The sequence below is a fragment of the Ambystoma mexicanum genome, chromosome 3p, assembly GCF_040938575.1.
Source record: "Ambystoma mexicanum isolate Mex_15411 chromosome 3p, UKY_AmexF1_1, whole genome shotgun sequence".
Taxonomy (NCBI): domain Eukaryota; kingdom Metazoa; phylum Chordata; class Amphibia; order Caudata; family Ambystomatidae; genus Ambystoma; species Ambystoma mexicanum.
Window position 1 is genome coordinate 417,796,656 of NC_090925.1, and position 23,718 is coordinate 417,820,373.

Sequence of the window (23,718 nt, forward strand, 5' to 3'; positions counted from 1 at the left end):
TCAAAGCATGGCCTTCCAGAATCAAGTGGGAAGGGGGCCCCACTTCAAACTGTATGAACTGATATAGATGTATTCCTCAAAAAAATGGTGGATTGTAAATATCGTACTCAACTGGTCCACCCACCTTTTTTTGCCAATAACTATAATCCAAACTACTCTTCCGTCATTTTCCTTACCACACAACTGAACGCCTCTTACGATTTTGACATTGTGGTGACTATATGCTCCTCCAACCCCATTACTTCAGAACTCTTGAACCCCATTTCATGATCATTTTTCACACCCACTTACACAGTTGTCCGGTACTGAACATGTTCTTACTCACCTTATACTGGGTGAGGCCAAAGATCCCAAGCCACCGTAACCTCCATATTACCCAGATTGGTCAGAATCTCATTTGGTTTTGCCAGTCACTCAAGATTCCCTCAAATGTCAGCCCTTCACTACATTTACTCATGGCTTTACAGTCTTAACTCTGCCTCCCCCTGCACCATCACCCACCAAGTTATATATGATTTTATATTCCCTTTCCAAAGCAGATATTTTATGTAACCTGAGCCTTACGAGTCCACTACTGGGCATCATTCAAGGCTCACGCCAAGGCCCCCTCCCCACCCATTTCAGACTGACTTCTTTCTTCAACTTCCTTCAGCAGAGTCCTTCTTGGGCAGCACTACTACCCTCACTCCATCACCTAGCAGAAGTCCCTTTGTTGGCATCCTGACTCAAAATGTAATCTCATCATCATCATCATCCTCCTCCTCCTAGACTCTCAAAGAATGTTGTTCGTTGAGGATCCAGTTAATTTCCCCACAGCATCATTTGCTTTTTTCCATGCTCCGCTCGTCTACACCATCATCAGTCACTCGATCTCCAACTAAAACACAATGGAGACCCATTTTGAAGCTCGGGGGTGTGGAGGAGAGCCGTTTGTAATTACCATGCCCCCCAGTAAATTATGAACCATGCAATGTTTTTTAATGTGCTGCATAGAGCTGAGCAGCTGTGTATGAAGGCTGCATCCGGTTTGCTATCCGCTACATGCAGCAAATCCATTCTCACATGCAATACATGTTGAAAGGCTGGAGAGGCTGTGCAATAACGATGTAGGATCAATTAGGATTCGTGTAATGGCATCTACCATGTCGTTGCAGCTGGAATTTGCAATGGTTTTTAACAGGGGGCACCAGCAACGCCGAGAAAATAAGAGCCGGTGCTCCTGGGTTTTAATGATTAGGTGTAGAAGAGCACAGAACCCCAGGTGCACGCAGATTTCCATGCCCAAACAAATAAAACAAAACACACTAAGAGGGACTGGATAGAAGTGTAAAGCAGTCCTCTACATAATGTAGAGGTCAAACAAACATTCCCTGAAGCAATATTGTCATCCAGCTGGCAGAATATGCAAGAGTGTTGGAGGGTTAGAAGGAAATGATTGTAATCTGATTTTTTATAAGTTATGTGACAGGGATTTTAAAAGATTTAACATGGCTAATCATTTGATTGTATGGTTGACTTTTACGGTTTTATGGGATTCATGAATTAGAAGAGATTCGTTTTAGGGGTGATATGGATGTATAAAGTTAATGCGACTCTATGAATACTCATTTCATTTTTTTTGGTGTTTACCTCCATTGTCTTTTGGGTTCCACCAATGTTCTGCAGACATTTCTACCAAGTATTTCCGTTAGAGTATAAACATGCTTCATACTCTGTTAAGTCCATTGTTCTGCATTTTACTGATTGAAAGACCCCCCCCTCACCCATCTAGTGCTCCCATTCCTGCACCCATTTAACCCAACACTTAAACCAGGTTGGTCTTCACTCCAACAGGAAAACCGTGTTCCACGTTTTGCCAAAATGCAGTTTGATACCTCCCCTCCCCCCTCTACTCACACTTTACACTAGTTCATAATCCCTTGTTTAGAGCCACACTCCTGCACGAATGTCCCCACCTCTCCCATTTCATGTTGAATCATGGACCAGTCTATCCATCTGCAGGTGCCTCCAACCTTTTCCAGATTAAGCAGACAAGTGTCGTGTTAATGAGATTTAGAAAGCACACCACTGCCGTTGCATGGTCTAAAGGAGTTTAGGTGACAGGGAAGTAAAATGCTAGTCATCTACGGCGTGTGCAGATAGGCCCGAAAGTACCTGGAACCCTGCATGGGGGATTGTTTCTAGATGTCATTTGTCCGAGGTACAGGGGAGCGAGTTGCTAGAAGACCATCCCTTTTGCCCACGGCGCTAGGAGGCATTGGTTGGGGAGGGAGCAGGAAAGCATATACCTTAGGTGTAGCAGTGTATTGTAAGTGAACAAGCATGCATAAATATCCTCCTCCCCAAGCTAGCACACACCTTTTCAGAAAGGTTTTCAATACTTAAACAAGCAGCTGCAACAGGCTTGCACTGGGAGAAACTAGAGGCATTTCCCAAACTCGAACTCTAAATCAGATCCGCGCTAAATTAAGATGATACATGGCAGTCTGGTCCAATTTAGGCAGGTAATGGAAAGTGGAAAACACAGGGGATGGTTGGAAATCAGGTACCCGCATACACCTTCACCAAAATCTAAGAGTGTTCCTACTTCAGATCTTAGTCCACACCCTCACGTGCTTCTCAATGACACATTTTTCTTCACGGGCACTCCTAGAACGAAGGTACTTTGCTGCCAAGGTCACACTCAGACATTGGACTAAAACAATGTGTTACTGACAATCAAAGGCCAACATGCCGGGCATCCGCACAGACTACATTTTAATTGATTACTGACCTCGAGGTAGGCGCTGGGCTAAACACAGGCTCATCCATTAGGGAAGCACCAACACAAGTTTGTTTTGCTCTCAGGCAGCGGATGCCTCATTCCAGAGGGGGGAAAACCCAAGGCACAGCCAAATTTGGCCTTGCAGCTTCTGTCGTTTATTTCAGAGGCTCTTAGAAAGCCATCTTTTTATGTCTGGCATTTGTCAGGGACGCGCGTGTAAGGTTGCTTCGGAGTTTGTGATTTTTGTTGCAATGTGCAGGCATGCAGTGCTCACTAGATGTAGGAAGACGGATCCCCTCACCCCACAGTTGTACTTTTGTCTAAATAGGATGAAAGCCATTAACATACATGGATAAACGATGCAGGTGAGCGCTCAATCATTCAAGTAAGTCATGGAAACACATGAATATATGATTAACAGGAGGTCTATTTCGACCCCCACCCCCTAGCCCCCACATTTAAAGAAAGCACCCCAACCAAGCACAGTCACACAGTATCCTTGCTGGAGTTTGTTGGATGACCACTCCAGGATTCCGAATTTCATCAAACAACCTCAAATACTGCATCCTATCCAGGCCAGGCCAGGCTGCACACTGGGTCAGGGGGGCTTCAGACTCCGTACAGTTAACTGCGCTGGATGTAATCCAGAGAGCCGTGCCGGGCACTCCGTTCTGTTAGACCCAGCAGCAGCTTGTCACATAAGCCCCGCGGTTTTGTTTGACAAGAGGTGTGGTGGTCAGCTCCGTTAGATTATGTCTTTAGCAGGTCACAGGCTTCTGCAAATTCTCAATCCTTAGCTTCTCTGTGCAAACCATGACAGCTATGGTGGCCCGTGGGTTCTTGTTTTATACATGCGCGTGCGAAGCAACTGCTTGAACAGGGGCTGGAGGAAACCCCTGCCATACAAGACCGAACAGATCAAGTTATTCCACACTTGGTGACCCGTCTGCCTTAATTTAGCCAAGGCAATCGTTTTTGGTGGTTCTTAAACTCTGCAGTGTCCCATTTTTGGCCTCTTTACTTGGCCCATATCCTACTCCAGCACAGCGACCAAAAGCCTGGAGATTGAATGCAAGGTAATAAGAGCCCCCTCAGGTTAATATGGTTGCATCCACTTGGCTATTTCAGCTACACCTGTAGAGGTACAGTATCCCCCCCATGTGCGGGGATTGTGTGTGCCTTTGTTTGGCAGACTACAAGGTGCTAAAAGTCATAAGCCCTCAAATAGTGTGATGCTAGAGACACTCTGCACTATCTGTTTTTGACATCTTACAGAGGGAGCTTCCCCATTTTCAAGGCTTCGTGCACCATTACATTTTGAGTCCAAGGCATTTGGTTCACTTACATGTCACGGGGTCCCACGAAGATGAGGCGGTGAGGGTGCCTCCTACATTATGGCATGCTTTCGCATAATCAATCATCATAAGTTACATGCCTCAGTACACACAGGCCGAGCCAGAAGGCCAAGCAGCGGAGAAGCAACGCACCCAAGCCCAGGGAACGCTTCATTGGGAACAGCGCTAACAAGAGCTTGGTTGTCAAAGCAACCTCAGGACGAGAACAGAATCCGGAGTAAAAGCATCAGGTGGGAGGGCAGGCAGTGCAGTGCATGGGGTATTCAGCTGAACCATCAAGTTTCCTTCAAACCATTCCTATAGGTCAAATAATCCAATCTTTATTAGGAGAATCTTGTGTTCCTTTAGGTGACCAGACACCCAGCGTCACTCAGTTGTCTTAATTTCAAAACCCAGTCCTGTTTTTCTGCAGGACTCCCAGCTGCCAGGGTATACATCTTCCTCTCATTCGCTCGTTTACCAACAAAGCGACAGTTCCCACAACCCCCAAAAGTAAGTTCTGCAAGGGTTCCACTTAAGGCAATATTACCACCGCTGGGCATTCTCGAACCACCAACCTTGCAGTTAGGAGACATGCATTAACCCATTGTGGCACACAAACTGCTTGAAGAATAGTCTCCACAGCAAGACCTCAAATCGCGACCTGATCAAAAGCAGAATGTTTTTTTGGTGCAGGTTTAGAATAGGACAGTGTAATATATTTTTCAGGTAGACCTGGATGCTGCATTGCATGTCACTGGACATTCCTGAATTAAATTAGAGCAGATTGATTCGTATGCACAAAGTGGTATAAAAGATTAAGATTTATTTCATAACTTCAAAAATATAAATGCAAAGTATATATATAGTCTTTGTACACCAGTTATAGTCTATTTGAGGCACTCCGCTCATAGCTATGTATAGATAGTGCTTAATATTGTTAAATCCTCAAATTGGTCAACTTAAATTTTGTGTCATTTGAGGTTTGAACCCGCTTGACATAACCACTTTTGAATAACCAACTGTCAATATTCAATGCGCAATCATAATACATGTCAATCCTAATTCGCTAGACTAACTGGTGTACCAAGACCCCGCTAAATATCTGCAGTACAGGCCCTCTACGGAGTCGTGTCCAGCCAGCCTGCAGTCCTACTGTTAGGTTGGTGGCTTGCCCAATTATATTTTAGAAATCGGGTCCTGCTAGTTGCATCCCCTCAGCCCTAAAAAACCCAGACTGAAGATATTAAAAGTAGGATTCGATGACTTGCTCAATCAGAGCGTATAAACTCTGCCAGGAAACCCGTGTGTTCATGCCCTTGCAGCAGTGCGTTTGAATTTGGAGAACCCCATTGAAAAGTTAAATGGAGCATAAACGGGTGGCTCCAGCTACTGCAGCGCACAGAAGGCGGCACCAGCAAAACATTTAGAAACCCATCAACTGCTCATCAACGCAGAAGAAACCGTTTTTCAGTCACGGCTTCCAATTCCATCAATATTACCCCAGCCCCTATAAGTTATACAATGCTGAAGTCTTCCTGCGGGATATTTGTGCTGTGCAACGCCTCATACATAATGCTTTTTAGAGTAGACACTAAGCAAACATCAGCCCTCTGCCCAGTTCCTTTAATGCATACTTTAGATGAATGAACGTGTAGCACGTAAGCAAATGTTAGTGTTGTGCAAAGACCGGATTGGTTAAAGCCAGCCAATTGTCAAGTGCATGTGCTTGGTGAGCCACATTAACTCAGCCACCACTAAGGAAAAGGAAGGCAGTCAGTCCAGTCCCACAGAACGAGCAAACCCCTCCACAATAGGAAGTGCAAGACCATGCCAATTGCTTCAGAACATTAGTTCTCCCTCTCTGGTGGCCACCACACCACTGCCCGCCCCTCCCCCCATTCCACCCATCTATAAGAGCAGCCCCCACTGGCCCCTGCACCCGACCTCCACAAAACACTCCCTTGCAACCCAGCTAGGTTTCTCATAGCTAGAGCCTAGCACGCACGTGTCTACACCCCAAGTGGGTTACTGTGCTACGGGCCTCGAAAGGACTCAACCACTAGCAAGGTCAGTCTGCTACCAACCCCCACAAAGCATCCTCCTCCCGACCCACAGTTTTACTGCCCATTATGACCACCACTGGACAGCCACCAAAGTTTACAATATCCAGCAATTCAGGTATGAGCCAATCCGTGCAACCCTTTAATCAGCAGCAGAGGCCAATAACTCGCTTAACATACTTCAGAATCTGCAACCAATATAAAACAATTGCATGTAAATGCGTCCGATTCCTTAGGCGATCTTCAACCAAATGCTAGGATCACCATGCACACGTGGGACCAGGCAACTGTCTCCTTACAAAACACCCTCCTTAATCAAGGAGCAATGTTCTGCCCAGCACATCCCTCAGGAATAAATGCTTCATTGAGGAATCCGTGCATGGAGCCTTTCCATTATTTTGGATGGTTGGGACCCGTCTCTAACACCATGCCAGATTCTAACCGAATACAACCAGCATGCCAGGAGCCTAGCCTTTCCTGCAATGTGGTCACCAGGGGCGGACTGGCCTATAGGGCACACGATCTCCTGGTAGGCCCATGCACCCTCACCCTCTTGCATGCATGGGGGCAATTTGAAATTAAAAAGATTTCCAGGGGCTCTTTGTTCCCAGTCCACCCCTGGCAGTCGTCATGCCCGTTATATTTCTACATACCTGCACTACTTTAAGTTGAGGAAGTGCACATTTCAAAGTACCGCCAAAGAGGAGGTGCCTGGCGTCAAAAAAAGTGTCAATATACTTACACCCCTGCCCTGTCCAAAAGGAAAGGATCATTAAGACAATTGTCACAACACAAGACAGAAAAAAACCGCCCCATGCATATCTTTGTAAACGAAGGAGGGGGTTCGCATTACAAAAAGGAAATAAAGCATCAGTTTCTTAAATACGGTCATTTTATTTTAAAACATTGCTTGACTTATTATACGTTTGTTTTAAGTGAATATTGAGAACCAAAAAAGGGGGGTAAATCTTGTCAGGTGAGTGGTAATCTGAAATAACCCCAATCCCAAGGGGGGAGTTGAAGCTGAGTGGATTTCACCTTCCTACGCCCAAAGGGTCCACCGTGGAATGGGGGAAGGGGCAGTTCAGTCAAATCTGTAAATGTCCCCATTGGGCTAGAAATGCCGATAGCTTTGATCATTGTTGTAAACAGGTGGTCTCTTACACGGACAAAAAAGGTACCAACTTGATTTTTTTTTTTTTTTTTTTTTTTAAGTACACAAGTTGAACATGAAGCCAACTTCACCATGTGGTTTGAACAGTCAAACCTCATTTCACTACAGGGACCCACAGAGTTCATCTGAAGTGTATTGCTATCCAAGTAAAATGAGGCATTCAACTATACACTACTGCCGCTCAACGCCATTTTCTCCAAAATCTGTACTATTCCCACCCCCTAAATATATGCCCCTGCCCCATCCGCAGTCCAATGGGCTTGTACCATAGCGCCTACATAAATACTGAAACGGGCCCCTCCCCCGTCTTGCAGTTGCTGAAGACTCAATTTTTTACTATTTTTTAAAAATATATCTAAATTTGAGGATCGAAACAGTTACAAGAAAATGTTACAGTGCCTTTGACTAAAGAAATATTGCTGTCCTTGAAAGTCAATATTCCCTTTTTTTGCATATTGAAATGATTCTCAGCATTGTTCAACTTATCGAAGTACAATAATTTAGTAAAATGAGAACGACAAGGTAGATACTTACTAAACTCCTTTCTGCAATTCACAGCTCATGCGAATAAAAATCGCAATAAATATTCAAAAATAGTTATTTCTGTAAGGCATCTCGAGTGTTACAAAGTTTTTGTACAACCAAAAAATAATAAGATTGCTGTTTTTCCCCCTCTGTCCTCAGAGTACCTCATAGCGTATTGTAGTTTGTCGATTAATACGAATTGAAAAATAATTAAAAAAAGAAATTCGGGAAGCGGGTTGACTTGTGTGCAGGAACTTGTAGAGGTTCAGTCAAGTCCACCTTCAAGACATCGCATCTCCCAGTAGAAAAGTTGAACAGAAAGTGTTTGCTTGCATTTACAAGTGTAGTCAGATTTAAGGGTTACTGCCCCTCAATACTATAAATAGCTTAGGTATAAATATGCACCTAAAGTTTCTTGCCCCCCTCAAGTTTGTTTCCTTTATATTGTAGCCTTCCAATATAAAGTGGGAGGAAACTTCCGGTTCAGCGTGCAATCATTGCATGCGGTCAGGCTGCAGCTGCTGAGGTGGATAATGGAGGAATGCTGCAGTGGTGGCGGCTGCTGCTGCTGGGGTGGTCGCTGCAATGGGCTGCTGAGCAGTGCTGGGGTAGCTGTAGCCCATGAACCCGGCCACAGGAGAAGCAGCGTAGGGATACTGCTCATAGGCCGCAGTGGTGTACTGTGCATAGGCCTGCGCAGCGGTCGTGTAGTCAATGTACGGTGAAGACAACGACTGGACTGGCGTAGGAATAACCATGCTGGGCTGCACAAGGGCTTGTGGATAGATGTACTGCGGGGCGAGCCTGTGGGAGTAGAAAAATAGTTAGGCTATTTCAGAACTAAAAAAAAAAATTAAAAACCACAAAAAAAATACATGTCCACCCAGCCCAAAATTCAACCCCGTCCCCAAAAACAAATGATCAAGTGCTCATAAAAGCCAATTCTTTAACAGGTTCAGAAGAGTCCAATTCCAGTGTGCATTGCCAGTTACTGGGGTCATTCCGTCTAGCACATAATTGACAGGAGGCAGCAGAGCCTTTTAGAAGGTGTTTGTTGGGGAGGGTTCACAATGAGTAAACCACCTGTTCTACAGCTTAAGCTAGGCATTAGTCTTGACAACTGGTTCCCAAAGCTTTCACAAGTGTCAGGAGGTCCATTTAAACATTCAGTTTTATTTGGAAACAGTAAGGGGAGAAGAGCAGCCTTAGTTTTGAGGGGGATTGGGGAGGCCACATGATCGTATTCACACACTTCACCAGCGCTCGTTAGGGGGCATTCTCGCGGGTTACTCTACTAGCATCGTCTGGAAGAGATCTGAACACCTAGCGTTCTCTTGATTTTTGTGGTGGTAGCCCATGGTTGCTGGTATACCCATCTTAGTGTGGTGAAAAAAACTTTCCAGGAAAGTAAGGTTTGATATAACCAAAAACATTGATGCACGCTTTTGAATAAATCTGAACCACTGCAAGTAACCTTTCACACCGTTTTATAGCAACTCTGCGCTATTGCAAAAGGGATCCAGCCATATGCAAATTAGTCAGGTACTGCCACCAATAAGCAGCCCAGCCTGAACCGCTAGGCTAGGTCCCCTCTACACGAAACACACAACCGCATCCATGGAGTTGCTTGTGGTCTCGTGCAGAAGGGATGTGACCAAGCAGTTTGGGCTATACTGCCCCTTTTGGGATGGGACCAAGTCTGATTTGCATATGGTCTTTCCCCTTTCTGTAATGGCTTGGCAGGTGAACGATGGTCTGGAAGGTTGTCCAGAGCAATGCCTGAGGTTCAGATCAATTCAAACCACCACCTCTGGTTTTACTTTAGTGCAATATACTGCCTTTCACTACAAAGGGACCGTGGTCCGAGGGGAAAACTTTCTGGAGGCTATTGGGTCGGAGCGTAACCTCAAGAAACAATCATTTCAGTCACAGAATTCAGTGACGGACAGATCGCACTCATCCGTTGAATATACTGTTTGCTTGGTTAAGCACACTACCATTACCAAGCATTCCGACATCAAAAACCACAGGTCAGCAAATGTAAAATATATATGCTACAGGAGTTTCAAATAGCTTGCGGTGAGATATTGCTAAAAGGGTGCATTCTCCTGACATGTACATTTTTATAGGGAAAAAGCACGCTAGCATGCAGAAATTGTATTCTAGTGTGCATGCCAGTAGTGCCAAGTGAGTACAGTTCCACTGTCACAAGCCAGAAATCACGAATGGTGCAGTTTGCAGTCCCACCAGAGATGGATATGACAAGTAATTTGTAACGCGCCTGTACACAAGTGTTTCTAGGTGCAACAAGACAAGGGAGGCAAGACAGAGGGAGGACAAGACAACTTAGCGCGAGAACAAAAAGTGTAAGAGGAAAGGGCAAGGGAGATGGGAGGGGGAAAGCCAGAGCAGCGCGGATCTGGGTGGTGCAAGAAGAACAAGAACTGTAGGTTTACAGTTACAGCCCCCTAAGTGCGTGGTAGGGCAGTCTGGTACCCAGTGAGAATGAGGGAAGCCAAGCAACCAGTCGGTACAGCAGACAGGTAGGTCCAGCAGGGGAGGGAGAGAAAGGAGAGGCAAAGAGGAACGTTTTGAGCTGCTTTCTGAGCTTCAAGTGGTCTGGTTCAAGTTGAGAGGGGCAGGGAGGCCATTCCAGAGGGAGGCACCTGCAGGGAGCGAGATCTACCCCCCCACTGTCTACCTGGAGAAGAGTCTAACCATCAGAGTTAGAAGTAACTGAGCAAAGGGCTCGAGAAGGAAGGCATTTTGGAAAAAAGCGTTGAATGTGTTGCTGCCCCGGCCCCCAGAAAGCCTTGTGGACAACGCAAAGAGGAAAGGATGCTTGATTAACATCAAACCACCTGTACATCTTCGATGATGCACATAGTGGGCTATGTAAGAATGTGAGCAGCTTAGAAAATTCGGGCTTCAAGGCACTACCAGGACTAATAAACCTAGTCACTAGCAAGGCTATAGCCACGGCTCAGTTTATTGTATAAACTAGACAAGAAAACGTGCACTGCTCTGGTGTCCAGTGATGGCACACCAGCCAGACTCATGACGGGCATTTTGTAAACTGCACCAGAGTGGTAGGCCCAGGCCCTGGCCCAGCAGCACAAAGACATGAAGATACTGACTGATCGTCAATGAATAAGGCACTGAAAACTATGTCCTAGCTGTGTGCAGCATGCCCAAAAAACAAAATCCACAAATATGTGAACTTTTCAAACCCAGGCCAACCCACGCATTCGTCAGGTTGCCATAAAAAAAAAAGGGGGTACCACTGTACTTTCTGGAGCCCCTCCACCCCCTCTGCTGCCCGAATCAGTCCACCAATGGGATTCTGTAAACAGGTTTCTGCGTCTTCAGAGCAACACTAGATGCCTAAACCAGGGCTTAAAATTGGCAGGAAATTTGACTCTTGGCAAGTAAGAAATGGTGTGCTCCGTGTAGGTGGAGAATTGAGGTGGCAAGTGACTTCATGCCTTGCAATGTAAAGATCTTTACCCATAGCCTACAGCCACTCACCCAAGAGCATTCTGTTGCAGAAAGTTAATTTCCGGTTTTGGTCAATGGGCTAGGGCCCAGTGCCCCAATAAGCACCCACAACCTCCACCCACAAACATTTAGCATTTAGTTCGTTTGGCTCCGTCACCCCTGCATATTTGTGGGACAACTTGGCGCCACAGGGATGCAATCATGTTGGGTGCGGGGGTTGTTGTGGTAGATTACTCCCAATATCAAGTAAAATTCTACTCCTAATAATATAAAGTAAAAGAGAAAAAAAAAGTCCAAGATTTAACCGGTGGTAGACTGTATGACAAATTATAATAGATTTATTGTTCTCAAAATCCCACCAGTTTCTCACAAGTTCTTGTAACTGACTTATAAGCATATTTTTTTCTAAGGGGAGCTATGAGGCGGCTACACAATCAGAAACTTGTCACGAGTCCAAGGACCACTTATGTACAAACAGCTATGCAGGAATACAAATTCAAAGACACCCAAGACTACTGGTTGGGGATTCAAGCAGTTTGCACATCTACCTCACGTCGTTTTGGAAGCAATTATTTAAGATTAGTGATGTTAGGTTGCTTAATAGCAGTTTTGTAGGTTTTCGCCTTTCATCTACATCATGGTGTAGGGGCAAGGGGTGATGTGGCGTCAGCTGGGCATACAGTTCTCGCTATGTGGGGCCACGATGACCCTGCAGGCTATGCCTGGTGCCGGGAGAACAGACGATTGGGAAGCACACCAGCGGTAAGCCGGAGAAACGCAGAGGGCAGAGCTCGATGGGAGCTCTTTTACAAAGAGTAAGATTTCTTTTAACTTGCACGGTATTCTGCCTTCTAAAGCTACATTCCCGACTATAAACTGGTGACACAGCTCGAAACCAAGATCCACCTACTTTGGCGATAGTATACCATGGGTTAAGGAAGGGTTGTAGTGAGGCAGACCCCGCCAAACAAAACAGGGGCACGTGCTCATTCCTTCACCTGCTAGAGCAGAATACACGGAGCACCCCAGCAAAATCAATGAAGCTCAATTCTGCCTCGACAAGGTGCGATTTCCAGATTTTCCTCAATTTAAAGCTACAGATGTGGTTAACGCAGACGGCGTAGGTCTCTGAAGCACCCTAAAACGAGAAGTACACAGTGCACCAGGAATCCAGGGAAAGCAGATTCAAAAAGAGGGTTGTAAAAACAAAATAATAATGATGTTTCCGAATAGGAAGGATCTGGACTAGTTTCTGCGCCTAGCAGAGTCAGCCAAGTCGCTCAGCAGCAGGCTCTTGGCATTGGCTGCGAGGCTTGTTGCTAAACATGGCAGCCGCCCTGTTTGTTTTCCCTCGCGTAAATGCCCTCCAACCCTTCAGTTGTCATGCCAACGCTGCACTCCTCGCCTACCCATCCCCCTCCTCCCTTTGGTTACCGGCAGTGACTAGAAGTACATTTTGTATTCGAGACAAAATTATAGCATTTCTCAAGAGGGCGTCTATCAGGGGGCCGCAGACAAAGGCCTTGAATGTGTGCTTGCGGCACACCTGCCAGTGCCCGATAGAGAATAAAGTGCAACCCCCCTCGCCCCCACTTCACCTGCTAGTGGTCGAGGGAAAGGTTTCATGATATTGAGCGATAGTGCGCCGGTGTCAAGTAGTTTAACTGAAAATAAATCTAAATAAAAAAATAAGCCCTTAGCCATGGTGGTCCGCAGCGTTTTCAGTGGTCCCATTAAAGAATTGTAACCAACTAAGGAATTAAGCCAATTCTCTAGCAAGAAATGTTCTTAAAGAGCGACACTTGGTAAATTGTGATGGGTCTCCAGATCAGTCGAGGAGGAAAACCACGAAATCCGAACTACCGCCGCATAACCAAATGTATGATCGTCAAAGTAACTTCACACCTCCGCTCCTTAACGCTCAGAAACAAACATTTTACTACTGACTAATACACACAAAACCCCGATCGATCCCACTACCGGAAAATAGCTGGCTTCCAAAACACCCGTAGATCACCAGTCAGCCAAGGGGCCCAAAATGGAAACTGTAAACTTCCAATAGAAGAATGACAAGAGCTCAGAAAACCTAGATTAGGCCATCAGAAATTAAATCTCCACAAAAACTACAAGCTAGCATTGCAAGTTAACTAGACTTAGATCATAGGGATGTCCAAGGTAGTGATCAGAAGAACACTAAAGCAAAAACAACGTGTATAGAAGCTTTAGAAATAATCTTCACCTCTGGCATCGCACTGGGAAACCTACTAAAACCATCGTTCTTTAGCCTACCAACCCACTACAGAAAGGAGAGACCATATGCAAATTGCCCCAAAGGGGCAATCCAACCAGAAATGAGGTTGCTTGTGGTCTCGTGCAGAAGGGATGAAACTGAAGATTGAATCCTAAACTTTCCAGCCATTACCTTTACTATAGTGATGAACACAGCAGAGCCAAATGGTACACAAAGACGATATCTATTGCACAAACAGCGTTCCTCTACCAGTGCTCACACTTCCACAAAGGCACAGTAAGGAAGATCGGCTCAACATCGCACCACTACCTGGGAACCAATGGGTGCAGTTTCCCTAACCCACCAGCACAGAGGCTTGACTTATCTAAAGGACAATACTCAAAAGGCCCACTGGCAAGTTATATGATGGCATTTATAATGCGCCTATACACAAGTGTTTCAAGGCGCGACGAGGCAAGGGAGGGGGAACAAAGGGAGGACAGAACAATCCTACTAGGCCAGGTGTTATTCAGATCGCAAAGTTCAGCTTGATTACCCAGCACTCTGCGCACCAGGAATATATTTCATGCTGTGCAATACACCTTAAAATGCAACCTTTGCCACAAATGCTGCCACGTTTCTTGCTCCACCCCAAAATACTGAACATCACTGTAAACCCACTACCAGACTAACCCTCACTCCTGGACATCTACTTGGTCCCTGTACCTTTGCCAACACCCAAATCTTAGTTTACCCCAGAGCTTTTGTTTGGCACTGACTGCTTGAAAGCCATTAAATCACTAGGTGGCACTCAGCTGTTGAATGTTCAATCCACCAAAACCAACACTCACCACCTGACTTCTCTGCCGCCACTTGACCCAAACATCCCAAATGGCTTGCAACCTGAGGCTACTAGTCAGCCACCACAACATCTGCAACCAATAAGCACCTTTCTGTGACTATTTGCCACCCTGCGCTTATCCACAACTCAGCCTGCCCCCCTGCAAAGCATCCCAACATCACCACCTATGTATCTGCTCACCTACCGCTGCTGTGCCAAGCTCATTGTGGGGCATGCTCATGTGTACTGTTCACTGTGTACCCTGCTCATCCATATGTCTGTCTACTTTGTGCTCTGAGGTGCACTTTGATCAACTGTGCTATTGGATCTGAATGCATCACTAGCCAAATCCTAAACCTAGGTATAGCGTGACCCCATGTGTAATTTCGAATCTAGGTGTTTGTGCAGCCAAAGTTATTACAGAACTTTAAAGTGCACTTTGACCAATTGCACCATTGAATCTGGTTGTTTTTCTAGCTAATGTGTTATCTTGAAGCTAAAAGCTGCCCCCTCCGCCCTTTAGTTTAAATTCCCACTCCCTGACAGAAAACTGCTGCACCTTAGCTCGAGTGCAATTACTCACAAACCAGTTACTGCCCTCTAGCCTCTATCCAGGACTATACTGTATTCAAACGTGCTGTAAAAACCCACTTCTTCAATCTGGAATAACTCTTTTGACCCCCCCTTCTTTCTTTGCCATGTGTGTTTGTTTTGTTCAGTTTTATGTGCGCCCCGAGGCCTACGGGCATGTTGGCGCATTACAAGAACTAAAATAAATAAATACCCTACCCAGTTTAAACTAGCCACTATCGCACTAGTTGGGGGAGTGGGCCAAACTAAGGCTATCAGCCTCCAGCACCACACATCGCTGTTGCCAGACCATGATCTTCTGGCTTGCCCTAATCATGTTCCCTTTCTGCATAACGCTGGACAATGTACGCTGTAGCAGTAACAGCTACATAGCCCACCAGGACGGCCTGGCTAAACTAGGGTGCCCTAGACACCACCCCATCCCTCCCCCACACTGTTCCTACCCTCTGCGCATCCCCCTTCCCTCCCACTCACCCTCATACTTCCCATGTCAACCTACGCCCCCCAGCCAACAACGCACAGCCACCCCAGCCCTATCGCTAAATCCAACAAAACTAAACTGAATATCAAACATCCCACCTGTTCCAAGCCTCCCGGCCTAACCCCCCACTCCCTCACTCCCAACCTCACAACCCGCAACAGACTAGGCACCAGGCTCCCCACTACAACTACTAGGCCCAACTCCAAACCTAACACCAAAACCACTACTAAGCACAATGCGCCAAATAAGCCCATACCTCCCCCCATTAAATGGTGTCCTACTCAATGTCAGATCCCTGGCTGCCCACCCCACAGAAATTGCAGACATTCTTACCAAAGACCTGAACTTCCTAGCCCTAACAGAAACTTGGCTTCATGAGGCGTCCAAACCACATTTATCGTTAGCCATCCCGGACAAATCATCCTCAGAGCTGATAGACCTAACGGTGGATGTGTAGCGATCATTTCCAAATCCTCCCTAGACCTCAGATTAGCCTCTACAGTCTCATTCACATCCTGCGAGATACTCACAGCCAAACTGCAAACCTCCCCCACATCCACGATCACCCTCCACCTCATATACAGACCCCCAGGTACCCCCAGGGTCTTTGAAGACATCACATCTATCATCACTGAAAATTCCAAACCATCAGCACAAATCATGATCCTCGGGGACTTCAACCTTGGTTACCAGGACCTGCACGATGCACATGCTGCATCCGTAGCCAATGTCCTAACAGATCATGACTTCACACAACTCATTGTACTACCTACCCACCCACCTAAAGGGCAGAACCCTCGACTGGGTAGCAACTTACAATTGCAATACAACCTGCAAGGACCCCCAACCTTTGGCATGTACTGATCACCACATGATTCCTCTTGAGATCAACACTAAGCAGGGACTGCCCAATAATTACCCCCCGGCACCAGCCTGTCCCACTAGGAATAAACGTAACATCACTGCTGAAGCCCTACCACCACTGATCCTACCCTCCCTCAATGCTCCCAGCCAACGCTGACTTAAATTACTGATTGACACCTTCAATAACTCCATGGCTAGTGCAATGGATACCGTTGCCCCCCTGAAACTACGCAAAGACAAACCCAAAGCTCATTTGAACTCGTGGTACACCCCTGAGCTCAAATTAATCAGAAGAAAGCCAAGGCACAACACCTGGAAAACAAACCCCACCGCGGAAAACAAATCCAACCTCAAACTTATCCTCACTTTACAAAAGGGAAATAATTCGCACCAAAAAAGATGTATGCAACACCAGGATTGCTCAGGCAGGATCCTCCACCAAAAAAGGATATATACAACACCAGGATTGCTCAGGTAGGATCCTCCACCAAAGAATTATTTCAAATTCTGAAGGAACTAGAAGACCCTATTTCACCTCCAGACACCTGTTTGAAAGACAAATCCTAGTACACCAGCATCCAAAACGCCCTCAACAAAATCTCAGACTCCAAACCAAAATTGAGGACAAACGCCAACAAGATCACCAACCCCAGCCCACCCACGCCCAACTACATTAGTTCGGGCTTCACGTTTAAGTTACCACTACGGAATTTCAGAAAATCATCACCTCCTTAAAACCTTCAAACTGCAAAGGAGACAGCTGCCCCGACCAGATCATAAAAGATGCAGCTAGACAGCTTTTCCCCTTTATTACCAAACTTATTAACCTATCCTTCACCAATAATTCTATACCCAGCAACCTAAAACAATCATGGGTTCTCCCACTCTTGAAAAAACAATCCCTTGATCCAGCCATACCCACCAACTACAGGCCCATCACCATGGTGCCATTCATCCTAAAAATCCTGGACAGAGTCGCCTACATCCAAATTCAGGAATACCTGGAATCCAACCAATTGCTAGGAATACGTCAATCTGGCTTCAGACCTTAACACGGAACAGAAACTGTCCTTGATGATCTCAAAAGCCTGATCAAAGATAAAGGCAATGCCGCAATTCTACTCCTAGACCTCTCATCGGCCTTTGTCCTGGTCAGCCACAAAATCCTCTGTAGTCACCAAGCCACCGCAGCCCACTTCTCATCTACAATCACATGGATACAATACTTCCTGGCAAACAGAACCATGCAGGTGTTCTCAACATCTGCAGCAGACCCCATCCCCATCACATGGAGTCCCACAGGGATCCTGTGTATCCCCCACTTTCACAATATATTTACAAAGCCTATTTGACCAACTGGACCATCTGGGTGTCATCTACACAAATTACGATGACACCCAGATACTCCTCAAAATCACAGGCAATTACCAAGCAGACGTCACCCGGATCAACAAAATATTCTCCATCATTCAGGCATGGATGGCCTCGCATGGCCTCTGCCTGAACGATGAGAAGACAGAGCTCCTTATTGTCGGCTCCCCTAACACCCTAACTAAACTCAATCCCAGCTACAATAACATCACGATCGATGGTCACACCATTCCTATTGCCAAAAGCGTGAAAACCCTCGAGTTCTATCTGGATGCCAACACCAACCTTTCCAAACAAACCAATATGATCGCCTCAGCCTCTGCCTACACCGGCAAGCTCATTAGGGCCAGCAGACCTTTCCTATCACCCAACAGCTGCCTCGCCAGAGCCCTCATACAATCTAGACTGGACTACTGCAACAGCCTGTACCTAGGTGCCAACCAATCCGTACTCCACAAACTACAGGTACTACAAAACCAGAGTCATGTTGTAATTTGAGGCACGCTTCGCCTTAGCGCTGCGTTTGCAGTCATTCCAACGCTTTTTGCACTCTTGGGGTGTGCGCACCTCATGGCCGAATGCACTCACATCTTCCGCAACTTGCTTCCAGTGGGTATCACGATGGGCAGCTGTAGTCTGACAATTCGTCCCCACTAGCATGTCACGGTTGTGGTCCCGCACGTAGTCCACGAGGTAGTCCAGTTCCTGCTTGCAGAAAGGCTTCTTCCTCAATGTGCAGGAGGCCGTAGCTGTGCCTGGGGTCCCAGCCTGTACTGCAGGTGCAACCTTCCTCCTCTTGGACGCTGGTCCGGACCCTGGCTGGCAAATGCCACCCTGATCAGTATAAGCAGTGGCAGCCTTCAACATTCCCAGACGAGAGCATATTTCCACTACTAGGAAAGCCTACAGATGGCTCTCCATACGCCAGAAAATTGATTTAAAAAGAATCTGCCTCACGTACAAGTTCCTCAATCACCTAGCACCACCATATCTAGCTAACAAATTTACCATGAAACCTGCACCAGAACCACCAGATCCTCCGACACTATGCTTGACAGTGCCCAGATTCCACCTAAAAAGAGCTGGAGGGGCCAGCTTCACAGTACTTGCCTCCCAACTCTGGAACACCCTACCTCTCAACATGAAAACTATCGAGTCCTTCCAGAGCTTCAGGAAGCAGGTCATCAGTTGGCTCCTAAACAAAGAGTAGCTCCACTAACACCCGACCTCACATCCCTGCTCGGTAACTGGCTCATGCATATGTATATGACTGTTCATTGAAACAGTATATTGATAAGTGTATTCTATTCAAACTGGAAACCATTTTATTATATATGTATTATAAGTATGTACGAAGTATGCAACTCCAAGATACTTCTCAATGTTTTAACCATCTGAAGCGCCCTTCTACCCTTGGGTCTGGAGCACTATACAAATAAAATAAACAATAAACAAACCTCTAGGGCTGCCAGGCTCAACTTAAGTCAGACACACTACTCAGCTAAGACGCCCCCACCCTGTGCCCTCCCCTCCCATAGGCATCACCGCTCTAGCCTTCCCGCAGGACTGCATTTACATTCCCAAGCACACTCAACAAGGTGCTTCTCTTCAGCCACCACCAGGACTCGCCCACGTGTGGGGCAGCAGTTCATGAGCTAAAGGCCTCCAAGACTTCAAGTCTATCCAGGAGCTCCACTAACACATTGGTCCAACTCCATCTATAGCACTCAACTCACCTGCCCATACACACTCTGCAAACACGTTTTACTCAACCTTTGTTCCTAGCCTACCTTTGATTTCAATCCTACACCCTTCTCTTTACCACCCCGACCCCGCATTCCCCCCTGCAACATCAGCACCACTAGAACTTTTGACAAGAGTCCTTCCCCACTTGGTCTTGCTTCAAAAATGCTTAAAAGAGGAACCACAAGTGTAAAAGATGCTTCCAATGACCTACCTTATGTGAAAACCTTAAAAACACCACCTTACTATGGTTCGTGTTATCCCACTGCCACCATACTTCACAGTTAATATATCATATCGGCCACTAGAAATTCGGCTCCAGCATATATATATATATATATATATATATATATTTTCAAAATGTAGACACTCCGAAGTGTCTTGGACCACACTCGTGCTCCAATATTCAACACCCAAGACTCTCATGGGAATGAAATATTTTATTGATATCGCGCTCGTACACAAGTGTTTGATATCCATTTCAATTACATGGAGCCGTGCTTGCTTCTTACACCAACTAAGACAATGAGTTATGAATTCAGGCCGTTAACACCTTAAGTGCCAAGGCCAAGTATGCTCGTACCTTTTGCATTGACTTGCATAATAGCCTGGCAGTTAGCACTAACAATCAGAAGGACCGCAGGATGCACAGCAAGTTAAATAAAATTATGCTCCTAGAAAAAGTGTACAGTTCGTCAATGTTGTGGATATTGGGTCTCAAAGTCTGATGCATTTATCGTCATAGGGTATGCCAGATCATTGTTTTTACTTAATCACTCTAACATGTTGGAGAATACAAATCTTTAGTTTACAATTCGTACTGGCATATCAATGCATATACTACAAATTGGGTGTCTTGAGCAAATGTACAGACTTTACATTTAGTACATTTGCGAAAGCCCATTCCAGATGCTTCCAGCCACTTGCTGCCAACCATTCCAGTTTCACAACTCATGTAGCTGGATCTCAACATATCTTTGATCGAAATGATCTACGATAACTAATGCATTAAGGGTGCTATGTTCTTATCCAGCAATAAGATGTGCCAATGTTTGTGCAGAATCTTTCACATCCTTGGCTGCTCTATTGAAACCCATTATACACCCGATTACTTCCTTCTCCTTGGGTATAGACAGCTGGTTTCTAGAGGATTGTAGGTCCTGTTCATTTTTCACACCTTCATGTATGCCCCTTCAACCACTCTTGGGATAGGCCTGGTTACAAACCCCCACCCACCCCTCTGCTGAGATCAATGGGCCCACTTTTTGGGGGCCAGACCCACAATACGCCCACTCCCCAGGACCAAAAAAAACAATTCTAAAATCAGCCATGTGAAAAAACCCATAGGTCATTGGGTAAAGGCAGTAACGCAACTGGTCACGGATCTAGTGCGTTCACAGCCACACCAAACAAATAACATTCAATTAACTCGGGTGTACATTTCACAAGCGCAGACAAAAATTTGAAGTATGAGGGAAAGCAAACGCTGCAAGCGGACATACAAGAGAAGTCGTTTTGGGTGTGAAGGGAGATGGTACATTAAATGAACAGTTGACCAAGTAGGTAAAAAAAATAACCATAATGAACATACAACACAAGCCAACTTTCTAGACCTCAGCCAAGAAGAAAAAAAATAAACACCCCACAGTTTAGTCCAGTCTGAAGTCGCTCTTGTAAGCAAGAGGGACCCTGGAGAGCAGATGGTATGTGTTGCTCCGTGGGGAGGTTTTGGGCACTGCACCCCGGCCAGCGAGCCCGCAGTGGGTAGAGCGCTTCTTGCTGATACATTTTTATCCATCAGCTGTGATTTTTGGATACCGAGGCTTGAGCCTCATTACTCCATCTTCTCGGGTGGAGTATGTAGTCCTGGGTTTGTATTTTTCTTGGTCTGTGTGGTCTTGTCACAGTAGGCCGAGAGAATCGCTGTTCCGTGTTGCCTGGACCTTTAGCCAGCAACACTTGTGGTAGCCTGTGGCGGCGTAGGGGGCACATGTGAGCAGTCACGGTGGGGCTAGGGCAGGACGAGAGGGATGTCCCAGTTTGGGTCAGGTATAATAGAAAACAAAAGTTCGGGGGCGGTTGCCCCCCAGGAAGAGGGCAGCCCCGCCGTGCAGCCGATACATCTTCACGTCACTAGGCGGGACAGCTGAGGGGCACCGACATACAGGGGCGTTGCTAGGGGGGGGCTAAGGGGGCTATAGCCCCTGATCTTTTGGTTGTAGCCCCGGATAGAATTTCAGGAGCTACAGCCAAAAGACTAGCTAGCCCCCAGTCCCAACAGTTCTGACATAAGTTTAGCCCCGAGTCTTTTCCAGACCTAGCAACTCCCCTGCCGACATACATGCAGGGCCCACCATTGTCAGCAAGGCCAGATTAGCGGCGCACAAGTAAATGGAGCACGCGTTTAATTGGTAGCCTGTTGCAGGGATCCCAGTGCTGCTTCAGGTGGGTCAGAAGCGAGGACTTCGCGGGTGTGCCGTTTTATCTCCCCACGTTGCTGCCCTGATGCCATCCTTCGCTCACGGTCAGCCGTAAATCATGCCAGCAATGAGCCGTCAGCAGGCAGCGCGAGGACAGTTTTGTGACATGCTGCTTTAAGAGGCCAAACAGGATCCATTTGAGCGGGATGGGCAGAGACCTGCAGGGAATAGCAATAAGTTTGAGCATGGCGGTGGGCGCTCGAGGGAGGGGATGGTGCCCATGTTGCGACGTGGATGCTAGTAGTTGGAGGGGGAGAGGGGTAGGAGGGGGAGGGAGAATAGCCATCAGATAAAGGAGGCGCACCGCAGGTGTGTGGGGCTAGGATTGGGCTGACAGATCTTGCAGGCATCGGTGCTCGTTTTCCAAGTGTCGCATCTATTTGTTCGGAGCAGAATATAAAAGGCAGCCTTCCTCCCGCTCCCATGCTTTCCAACAGCCATGAAAGGGTTTTTGGTAATATGTAAACATGCAGTGCTGCAGTTTGAAGCATATGTGTCAGTAATGTGAGGTCAAAGCCGCTAGCTGCCAAGTGGTGTAACTGGCCACGCTGGCTCACTATCACAACACGTTTCCCCTATAAATAAATAAATAAATAAATAAAGGGCCACACTTGGGCTGGTCGTTTGGGCATTGCAATGTTGCACTAATTGTCATTCTTAGACTGGCTTTGTTGGTGGGTTTCCATGGGGCACCAGAGAGGAGTTTGAGGGGGGGGTAGCAATGGGGAGTGTGTGATGGGCAGCTAGTGGGGCATGCCAGTGTGCGTGCCACCTGAGTGGGACCACAGGGGTAGCAGACATAATGTTGACAGCTGGCTCAGTACGGCCCCAAGTTTCCTAGTGGGCGTGCGGGCAGCTAGCAGGGCTGGTGGGCGCCACCCAAGGAGGACCGCAGGTTTATGGTGGTTTCATTGTGGATTTGTTGAAGATGTGTTCAAAAAACAAACATGGCAGACACGTAAAGACCAGGTGCTGGTTTATCATGTCAGGGGTGGAGGAAAAAGGGACACCGGTGAAATGTGTTGGGATGTACGAGAGCATGAGCAGCACAGGTGGAGAGCATTTTGTTGGGGTTACATTACAGGGGTGGGGGTTACAAGAGTGGGAACTTTAGCAGGGATTAAAGTACAAGGAAGGAATGGGGGCGAGTTATAGTGAGGGAAGAGGAGTAGCAGAGTGCAGTAAGGTGGGTCGGGCTCTTCTTTCACAGATGAGGCAGGACGTGGTGTTTGGAGAATAAGGGACTGGTTGCTCTATGGAGGGAGTATATTGATGTGGGGTTGTAAAGGTTTTAGTGCAGTTGGGGTACAGTGTTTTCCCAGATGAATTTTGTTGGTGGGGACGCAACGAGATGATGGCCATTATGATTGTGTTTGTAGGTAGGGTGGCCCTGGCGGTCAGAGGTTAACTGTTTAGGTAAACTGTTCGATATGAAGTTATGAAGTTACAAAGGGGCTTTTGAGACGGTAGGGGGTTGGCCTTCAAGGATAGGGTTGGATAGGAACACTATCAACGGGTAAGAGGGAAGGGCATAGGAATGTTTAGAGTGGCATTTTGAGAAATGTGAAGGGGTGGGTTGGAGTTACAGGAAGGAGTATTTCATGTCGGGTGGGGCGATGTTTAAAAAAGTGAGTGAATAATTAAACAAAGGAGTAATAGGAAGATAATGGGGGGGTGAGAAAGAACACCTCTGGGGAGAAGTATTCCGAGTGCCAGGGACACAGGTTGGCTAAATGATGGTTGTCTGAAGGATTATCGC

General features: G+C 46.6%; 1 protein-coding gene across 1 annotated transcript in view; it reads right to left on the reverse strand.

Moving 5' to 3' along the window:
* Positions 1-7,035: 7,035 nt before the first annotated feature.
* The window catches only part of RBM38 (RNA binding motif protein 38), a 29,547-nt gene continuing 12,864 nt past the window's right edge, over positions 7,036-23,718 (reverse strand). Inside the window, exon 4 of the mRNA XM_069651099.1 lies at positions 7,036-8,664. Within this exon, the coding sequence (XP_069507200.1) occupies positions 8,355-8,664 (310 nt within the window). The 3' untranslated portion in view covers positions 7,036-8,354. The remainder of the gene's footprint in view (positions 8,665-23,718) is intronic.